Source organism: Cottoperca gobio, chromosome 6 (genome assembly GCF_900634415.1).
Source record: "Cottoperca gobio chromosome 6, fCotGob3.1, whole genome shotgun sequence".
Lineage (NCBI taxonomy): Eukaryota > Metazoa > Chordata > Actinopteri > Perciformes > Bovichtidae > Cottoperca > Cottoperca gobio.
This window is the reverse complement of record NC_041360.1, coordinates 11,294,900-11,305,360: the sequence shown is the minus strand read 5'-3', so window position 1 is coordinate 11,305,360 and position 10,461 is coordinate 11,294,900. Positions and strand designations below refer to the sequence as shown.

The window sequence follows — 10,461 nt, the reverse complement described above, 5'->3', positions numbered from 1 at the left end:
ACTTGCAGCGGTTGCCTCGAGTTCTTTTCCATGCGGCTTGTTTGTTTACCCATCCCCCACCAGGGTCATGTCAACACTACCGACCTCGTGGGTAGTCAGAGGTCAAAATGCCAAGGGGTCGTCCTTGTGTACGGGATTCTGGCCTTTTCCTTCTGTTAGCCCTTCAACACCATTATTGTTACTGCTGAGGAGCTGGAGAAGGGGAGCGCAACTCAGAGGAAGACATCTTAAGGCTGAAATAAGAGGCTGTCGGGTTCAACATGTTTACTTTGTTAAGATGGAATTCAGGCATAATAAACTGTAAACCAGAGTACTATATGGGGATGTCTACCTATTTCAGTATCAATGCATCTGTAACATTTATAATAACCACTGCCTGAGCTGTCGGCACATTTATTTTTTCAACTAATGTCCATCTAAGCATCATTTAAGGCTTTGAAGCGTCATATCCAAATAAAAGTAAAAAGAAGTACACTGGTACTTAAGATTTTAGTCAACTGGCATATATTTACAGTATCCTCTATATGGCAAATACATATTAATACAGCACTCCACAGGCCTGTTAATGTGAATTTAGACTTGAGACTTTAGCCATTTGGAATGTGGACTTTAGACTTACCACTGGCTTAATACAAAGCAAATTGCCCTCAAGTAAATGACTGGAGTAGTTAACAACCCTGTGCGGCATCTGAGCATGGTGCAGAAAGAAAGGCTTATCTGGGGTTTCTGTTTGAATAAATCGTGCTGCTCATCTCCACTCTCCATATGCTGGAAAGGCTACATGTTTTTTCATTAGTGGTCGCTTTAACTGGTTTAGAATCTGGAGAGGGCAGGGGAGGAGTTAAAAAAGAAAGACGCATGTAAACCGCAGCTCTCGTCCTCCACACATACAGAACATTCATTCTGATGTGATAGAATGAGAGCCATCACTTCACTCTGTATGCCCATTAAACTTGAAGCTGCTAAATGTTTCGCTGAAACGTTAGGAGGACATCCAACCACCATTTCTAATCTTACCTTACCGTGTGACACCCCCCCTCACACACACACACAGACAGACAAAAGCTGGGGCAAAACCATATCACATGGGGCACTTCATCAGAAAAATAAAATAAAATAAGAAATTCAACAAGATTTTGAATGTCATGACTTTCCTAATAATGATCAGATGTTCTTAAGCTCTCCCTTTAGCCAATTTAAAAGCGGGCCTTGCCACAAAGCACTGAGCATGCTTGAGTCAATAAGCCAGTTAGCAGAAAGACGAGTAAAAATAATTCAATTCTTGACTTATTTAATAGGGGATTTGGTGTGGCGGGTCAGGGGGTGTAATCCAGGAGATTGGACACTGATTCTTTAATCGAGTGGCTCGACGGTACAGCTCCTTCCTCCCCTCCCTAATTTGGTTCTTGTAAGAGGGTCTCCCCCATGTATCACTGAATATCAATCCCCACTCCTCTGCTGGTTACCCCCCCCCCCCATCCTCTCTTTAACTTCTGTTGCATGGAAACCAGGCGGAGATAGGGAGTACAGTACTTCAATAAATTAAGCATCCTGCTTTTCCTCCACAGCTGAGAGAGTAATGCAGCATTCATTAACAAATGTCTTATTCATTACTGACCCAGTCATTGCTAATAAGCATTTTGAGCCTGTGTAACATGAAATTGGGAAAAAACGTCAGATTTATGAAACCACAGTGACTGGTGGACAAAGGGGTAGCAGTTTGGTCGCCGTTTGGCACGTTGAGGTCCCAGCGGTGCAGCAGATCTCTCATGGTACTTCGGTTTGATTCTGCATGCTCTCTTTGAGACCCTGGTTTGAGACCCTGGTCGAGATAAAGCCACGGCATCATCCTAGAAACACTATGGTAGAGCATTAAACTGCGTAACCTCTCACATTTAACGCAGCAACATCTGCCTGCTAAAAGAAGCCAAGAAAGTATAGTGTGCTGACTGGAAAGGTCCAATTTATGCAATTTGCGCACTATTCCAAAGCGTTACTGGAGATAAGTGCTGAGATAAGTGCTGACGAGATTGCGCCTCTGTCACCAGTGGTTAAAAGAAATGTCTTATCTGTCTCTGGAGTATTTATTGTAATGGTATATCTTCCACTACAAGTGTACCGCAGCCAAAGTGTAGCGTCCTGAGTAGAAAGAAGCACATGACGGGATTCTTGAACAGATGGCTATATCCCAATTGCTGGTTTCAGGGCAGGTATTGTAGTCCAGTGAGCATACTTACTCGCCACTAGAATACTAAATGAAATGATCATTCTTCCTTTTTATAATCTGCTCCACACTAAACATGCGAGCACACACATGTCCGAAGAACTCACATTCTCGCGGATATCTTCATCATGAGATGATGAATTCATCCCCATGCATCTCCCTCACCCTGTCCCTGAATCCCTGAGCATGAGTAATTGTCAGGCCCTGTGAAATAATCGTAGCTTTCAGCGCTAATGGAAGCCCTGCACATTCATTATTCAGTCCAGGAAACAGAGTGCTGCAAAGTGTCAAGGGACCTATGAGTTATTGCGCAGCATGAACTAACCTTAGACGACGAGGGAAGTGACAGAAGCCCACTGCACTCTCTCCTCCTCTGTCCCCCATCCCTTTACGTCTCCTCCACATCCCTCTATCCATCTGCACAGGGAGACAGGCACCACTCAGAGAACCCGAGATTGTCTCACAGCTGTGGCGTGGTCAGACGGGGCCGGTGATGGGTGTGCTGTGACGCTGCGGACAGAATGACAGACGGCTTGGGCTCTCTTGTGTCACTGCATGCGTTTGACCACGGACAGTCATGACTGGTGGAGAAAGGCTTTAACCAGGGTTACGGCCCTCCTGGGACTGCTGTGGGATTTATGAGGAAAAAGAAGGGGAGGAATGCCGCAGGAGGAGGGGGGCTAAGAGGTTCCCTGACCTGCAGATAACACATGGCAAGAAACAGATAGGTTTGATATGTGAACATGCCCAAACTTGTGCTCGAGGGGGGGCGAAAGGGACACGAGATCCGTGCTGCTGCCGCCAGACTGAGCCAGTAAATACAGTCACTCCACACTCCTAAAAAGCAACACACATCAGACAGAATTCCAGCAATGCACTTAAGCCTTCTTCATTTCCTATGTCTGGACCTTGGAAGTCTTGCCGTTACTCAGCTTTAAAGTGAAAGTGAAGGGAATTAGCCAGACCTATGGAAAGCAGGGTTTTTATGTCAGGACTATAGAACAAGCAGAGAGAGATAATGCCACACTGATGCAAAGTACACAATAATTCAAACTTTAAATACTTGAAAGTATTCTTTCAATATCCATCTATACTTCAATATATATAGTAAGCCCATTTAGTGTCCCTAACTATCTGAATTTCTGTATGCAAAGTGCAAATTGCAAAGGCTAATTTGTTTGTAACAGCTCTTAAAACCAGATGGTAAAACCCCCACCTCCACAAGGACACACTGGTTTGTCTTCCATGTTACTCATGCACCACTAAACAAACCATTTCTTAAGATTCTAGGACTTGTAAATGCTTCTCTACTCGTGCGCAACCTGGGGATTTTTGGTTCCCTGTGCACAGCCCCTGCTGTCAATCTGCCTTGCAGAATCAAAATCAGACTGGGAATTGAAGAAATTATTCTGCTGATGGCAAAAAGAATAAAAATCCAATTTGGCAAAACAGAAGTGAAGTCTACATGAGAAATATGACTACATGAGATCATTTTACGTCTGTTTACGAGAAGTTCTGTTCCTCTCTATTACTGCTTGTTATTAGATATGAGAAGATACAACAGTGTGGAAGGGTTGTGTGTAGTTCAGTACGTCTTCCTTCAGGCTAAATAAATAACATGAATATCAGCGTGAACGCTCCGGGCGTTTAAAGCATACATTATCTGACCTCTAGTTTACTGGGGGTAATTGAGAATTCTTGTCTGTGGCTGTCTTTTCAACTCAGGCAATTTAGCAAGCCAGCATGTTGCTATAATTACGACCCAATTAATTTGATTAGCAAACTAAGGTTCAAGATACAGAGTGCAAAAACATGAGTCGAATGATAAAATGTTGGGTGGGGTGGGGTGCTAATGAGGAATAAGTTAATGAGGGAGATGTGTACAAAGGAGTTTGTGTGCATGTGTGTTACTTTTGGTTCAACAAAAGCCTTGGACAAGGATGAAGCACGCAGGAGTTGACTACATTGTGACCCTGGAGAAATGATCACAAACTTAGCAGCATAAATTTAAATAACGATGTTTTTTAAGAATACAAAACAGCAGAAAGAGCTATTAAACACGAGGTATGTCATCAGTGAGCTAACTCCATGTGCTGCTGAAGACGGTGAGATGTGGATGAAAGAAGGGCTGTCGAGATATACAGGTATCAGATAACTATAATATTTAAAATATATGTATATATCATGTAAATAATACAAAGATGATAATACCGTGTTGGCAGATGTTAAGCCTTGTGGGTTTCTCAGTTAATCTGGTTGCATTTTCACTATTCATTAGTGCAATTGTTCTTGTTGTATGCTTGTGTACAGTCATGGCTACAGAATCTCTGTGCACTTCCCTACATTTGTATTTTGAGTGTAATTAATTAGCCAAAAAAAGGGACACAAATACAAGAAATGGAGTAAAATGTCTTTGTACCTGTAGGTCTAAATGACAAGGCGACTTTTAGAAACACACTTAAACGATTGTTATCTGCATGCCCCTAAATGTGTCACGTTGTAGATTTTTCGAAATGTCTCAAAATATTCTTTCAGCCGTAGAAAACTATTTTGTGGAATTGGGGGTACAGCCAGATCGCTGCAAGGTTTGAAGCTGTTAGTTTAAACAATGCTGTCTGTAAGTCTTAGAAGAGTCACACATATTTATTGTTTTGGCTCTGTACTCCAGCACTGGGCTTTTAAAAGAAACGACTGTAATTAAAGTGCTGAGATTTACTTTTGAGGGTGTTGATAAACCTACAAAGGGACTAATCACATTAAATATTTGGTGGCGTTTCTATTCAATGAGCGGTCTACAGCTCACAGACATCCTTTGAAAGTGCCTTTACTGCAGCTGTCTTCACTTTCTGTTTGTTTCGGGAGCTTTTTTTGGTTTTCAGCAGTGAATCATATGATCAGCTGGATAGATGTCAGGTGACTTACTTGGGCTAGTCTGGAATGAGCCATTATTAGGACATGGTTGCCTTGTCTGTATGTTTACGCTCATAGTTTTGGATCATTGATCTGAAACTGGGGGTGTAAAAAGAACAATCCTACACTTTAGCCCCACAGTTATACTGCATTTTAATGTCCAATGCAATGGAGTACAGAGCCAAAACAATAAAATAAAATGCTACTGCTAGGCCACTAAGTGCTTTCTGTGATCCATAATGACCTCATGGTGATCATAAATTACAATAAAAAAAGTGGATGAATGTTTTGTACAAATGTGGGGACACGGGTTCAGGCATCCATCCCTGCCTGCCTCTGCCTAAATGACATGGATATATTCCGCTTGGCACACATGCACGAAATATAATTTGTTTAAAATGGTGACATTATTTCCAAAGCTTTTCTGCCCCAGGTATCAATTATCATAATGGCTGCCTTTGCCAATACCACACAAACCTCTCGCACCACACTCACACATCACACACACAACGCGGTGCACTTGCTCCGCTCCTCTCTGAACCCTCCTTCCCACGATCCGCCCACCATCTCGGGACTGGAGTCACGTGTCTCACCGCCTAGTGTCTCTCTGCGAGCCGACACCACCACAAATCGAACTCACCCAGCGCAGAGAGAAAGGGAAGAAGAGAGACGGAGAGGTGCACACGGACCGAAAGCACCTACAACGCCACTGGGTTTATAATGCAGAGCGTTCAATAAAGGATATCCGCTGTGGTGAGCCGAAATGTTCTGTTTCCCCGCAGAGGAGGGATGTGACAAGGCATCTGAACAGGACGGGAGATGAGATTCACACTGTTTCGGAGACTCTCTTCTTCCGGTGATCTCAAACAGTCCGCCTGTGAGCCGCGGGGCTTGGTGGGGTGTACGGGACACCGGGCGCACGGCTCACAGCTCAACTGTGGATTAGAGAAAAATCGTTATTTCTGTCTTATTTAAACCTGCCGTGGGGGAGGGTGGTCTTCACCATGAGGGCTGTTTCAGCAAACTTGTTCGCTCTTCTTTTCCTGTGCGCCCTTGCAAGTGTTTTCTACGTCTGGAGCGCGCTGGAGAATCGTTTGGAGCGTCACAAACGCGGGTTCTCGGTACCGGGCGGAGGGTCTTTTCATCAAGGTCTCCCAGCGGACCTCTCCGCCAAAACTTTCCGGGCATTGCTCGCTGTCCCAGCGGCACAACGACCGCACTTGGGGGGCAGACTCGAGGCTCGCAACCTCACTGATCAAACTGCCTCTGCAGGAAACCAAGATTACCATGTGAATGGGGATAACAAGAGGTCAGCGCTGCGGGAGGGCCCGGTCAAGTTAGGCTCCCCGGTGGAGGATGGGATATTTTGGAGTGAATGGCTGGAAGATCTCCTCCCCGTGGGCTTCACGGAAGAATATTCTCGGTCTTGGCGAGAGAGTGCCAGGACATATCGGATAGTGAAGCTGGAGCCTGGATGCGGCAGGATATCTAACCAGCTCGCCACTTTTGGAGATGGGACCAAAGCGTGTGTGCGTTACGGGATAAACGCGGATCAGGTGCAAGGGGAAACTTTGACGTATTACCTTGCCAGTTTGTTAGGCATCACGAACCTGCCTCCTCTCATACTGTCCCAGCTGAGCAGTGACAGTGAACAATGGGCGGCTGTGAGGACAAGAATAGGTGGTTTACAGTGGAGCGATCGAGCCGTGGTGTCTCTCACTGAGTGGGTCTCCAACCTGACCGGGGTGGTCACACCTGCGCCGCTCAGACAGGAGAGCAGCGGGCTGCATCCTGTGCTCGGGGAGCTCCGGAACAAGACCACGGCGGAGCTGCTGGAGCTAATGCAGTGGACCGACCTGATCATATTCGACTACCTGACTGCAAACTTCGACAGACTCGTCAGCAATCTGTTCAGCCTGCAGTGGGATTCGCGCGTAATGGAGAGGGAAACCAACAACCTCCTCAAAACACCCCGTGGTGACCTTGTGTTCATAGACAACGAGGCCGGACTCGTGCACGGGTTTCGGGTGTTACACATGTGGGAGAAATACCACAATACAGTATTGAGCTCAGTGTGTGTATTCAGAAAAAGGACCATGCAGCGCGTGGCGGAGCTGCACAGGTGCAGAGACGCAAGGAAAAGGCTGCGGGAGATCTACAGAGACAGCGAGCCTTTGTCCCTGGAATTAGGATTTATCTCGGACGAGCACGCGGGTGTTCTCCAGGACAGGATAGACAGATTATACAAACACATTTTGCATTGCAAAGGGAAGTACAGCCAGCTGTGAACATTCAGCACGTACAGGTGATGGATTTGTTGTCTGCAAGGTATAATGAGCTCTGCAAAGGCGCGTGGGACACCTGTATTAAACTGATGCGCATTACACAAAACTGTCTTGAATATCCAGTTGAACTACCTCTTGTGAATATAATGTGTGGCCTACTTTATAAATAAGTGCATTTGACACAATGTTCCATGGTGTGAATTCCACTGTATGCCTCACAGAGAGGAATGATTAAGGCCAATCTATCCTGTCTTACTTCTCCCCACTGATGCTCACCCGAATAGGATTAAATGTAAAGAGTAGGCTATATTTGTGACTAGGGTATCATAACGCAACCCTTCATGTGTATTTGGATTATTGCCTTGTGTTCAACAATCCGAATGACACACTCCGAAGCCTTAACATAAGTTGACTCTTGAATACTGTATTTCTGTTGACACCTGGCTCGCTTTTTATAGAACATCGTTTGCACCGTACACTGTCATAGCAGCACCTGCAGTCCTGTATTTGTGTTTGGATTTCATATGCAGCCTTAAAGTCACATCAAACCCATTGTACATGATGTAAGTATGTTGTAAATATTGTCCGCCAACCTGTTTTGGAAATGTGATGCTCCACTAATTTAACATGCATTGTAACATTCCAAAAATATCTTGTCCTTTTTTATAAAGACACTGTAATTTAATTCAACTGTTGTCAGACTATGTGTATGTAAGTAAGCAGTTTGTGCTTAACTGCCTTATTAGAGTGCATCAAATATTAACATAGTCTGCCTCTGTACCTCTTGCTTCTGCACTTGTCCATTACAGTGCTCTCATAGTGCTGTAGAAATATATTGTACTGGCACACTGTTCCCCAGGAGCCATTCTGTCAGCCTCTGGCACGCTACAACAGGGATCTCTAATCCCCTTTATAATCTCACCCAGAATGATAAAGTGAAGGAGACAACTGACATCATTTGACATCCTTTGAAAGGGGGTTTACTGTTCCCTAACTATATTAAAACTTCCTGCTTTTTCACAACCAGAAGACAGAGTGCAGAATATGTCTCACTCTTGTAATACAAACAGTCAACCAACAGCTAAGGCTGGTTTATTGGTTCAATCTGTTTAGGTGAAAAATAAGAATTTTTCCATTTGTGGGTGTATGTGCTGCTGAGAGGCCAAGCCCGCAATTAATGAGTGCTTTGCTCTCAGAGGAAGAGCCTTGTTTACAGTTTTTCAAAGGTTGCATTTGTAACTGAAAGGTATTCAAGAGAAAAAGTACAGGTATAATGCCTGGAGGTCAGCTGCATTATTTTTGCCTTATGTTTTCACTTTGCATATCCACATCTTTCTTTAATTTGACCTTTTTGGAAGCATGCGCTCCTTATTAGTTCCACTATGGGCTCAGCGGAGTACTGTGTCTGATTTCTGCTTCTAGACTTACGAGCACATCAGAGGGAAAGTCAATGATGAAACTTTTGAAGGCCTAATTCTTTCCAGCCTCTCACTGTTATGCACCTCATCTGGTTTCTTTTACAACTTTCTTTTTATGTATGTCCAACTCCAGGGCACACCACTACAGTTAGTAGGCTGCATTCATCTCCACAGAGTGGGTTGAGTGCATCTAGTTCAAATAGTGGCTCGATGTCTACTCTCACTTCATTTCATGGCTTACAGCACGTGTGTTAGTATCAGGGAATTATGTTTCTCCCTGCTAGGTCACTGCATATGTGTCAGGGAAGCAGCAGAGTTTTAAGCAGGTGTAGCTGGAGGCTTTCTACAGACTTACTGCCTGCTGCAGCTCTAATGGGGACTTTGGGATCAATATGTGCACTGGCGGTTGTATAAGGGAAAGCAGGTCATGTTAATGTGTCGGGTTTGGTTTTAGTATGTGAACATGTGTGTTTCAGACGAGGGCGGGGGTTGCAGCTGGGCACCGTGCTCTAAGCATGTCTGTTAATGCTGAATGCTGCAAAGAGATTTACGACAGGCTGCTGCAGGCACCAGGGATTAAACGCAACGCTAAACTGAGGTCTGCAGGTCTAAACCAGACCCGCAACCCTTCCTCCTTTCCTGCCTCACCCACATCTCACCACACACATTTATCTTCCCCGTTAACATCACTGTCAACTTCATTTGTTAACTAAATGGAAGATGAAAGTTTCATTTTCCTAATTATTATTTTTGGGCCTTCCTTTGCACTAGAAAGCCATTTTTTAAACCAGGGAGCATGCCAGCTGTAATCACACTAATGGTGGATATCAAAGAGGTTGTTGAATCACTCGTTTAACTGTTCACATATGTTCCTCCCTCACTCTCTCTGCCTGGCTTATTTCAGATCAACATACAAACTCCTTCAAGTCCTCCCCCCCCCTTTTTCTTTTCACCCAGAGGCAACACAATCTTCATGCACATAGCTTTGTGACATGGTTTAATGAGTGCAGCTTGTCGTAGCTCAGGGCATCACCACAGTAGGTTATTATGCAGTACATGGCAGTTAGTTATGAAGTCAAGTTAGTCATAGTTATGCCCTTATACATGCCAGTGTTGTGCGGTTCCTTCCAGATGTGCTTGTTGTCTGTGTGAGGAGACTGAACTACAGGCTCAGGCAGTCATTCTAGCCAGGGGCCCACAGCAGGCCCCAGCACAGACCCCAGGTACTCAAGCCGATCTTTTTCTTTGTGCACATTGCAAACATTCCAGAGGAGCTGAGGGAGGATCATCTCCATGGACACACAAACGCACACAGACACTTCTCAGGCAAGCGAGTAGAAGGAGTCCCAGCTGAATACATAAACTAAAGTTGGCTGAGATCCTATTTCCTCATTTTTAAAAACGGACATAGTCAGTCAGGATTATCAGCCATATTAAAAGAAATGAATCACATCGATGCAACATTTTAAGAGCACAACTTTGGGAAATGCTTTCTTGTTTCTTTCTTGTCCCCCCCCCCCCCCCCCTGTAAAGCCGCTTTTTGTTTTTACACTTGGTTTTTTCTACGCAAGTGTCAAAACTAGATATAGAGCTTTAGAATTTCTGACAAGCGCATTTGTTTTAC

General features: G+C 44.5%; 1 protein-coding gene across 1 annotated transcript; it reads left to right on the top strand.

The window, feature by feature from the left end:
• Positions 1 to 5,784: 5,784 nt before the first annotated feature.
• Positions 5,785 to 8,104, top strand: fjx1 (four-jointed box kinase 1). Its single transcript, XM_029433120.1, has one exon. It carries the CDS (start codon positions 6,139 to 6,141, stop codon positions 7,420 to 7,422), a length of 1,284 nt encoding a protein of 427 aa, XP_029288980.1. The 5' UTR covers positions 5,785 to 6,138; the 3' UTR covers positions 7,423 to 8,104.
• Positions 8,105 to 10,461: the final 2,357 nt, after the last annotated feature.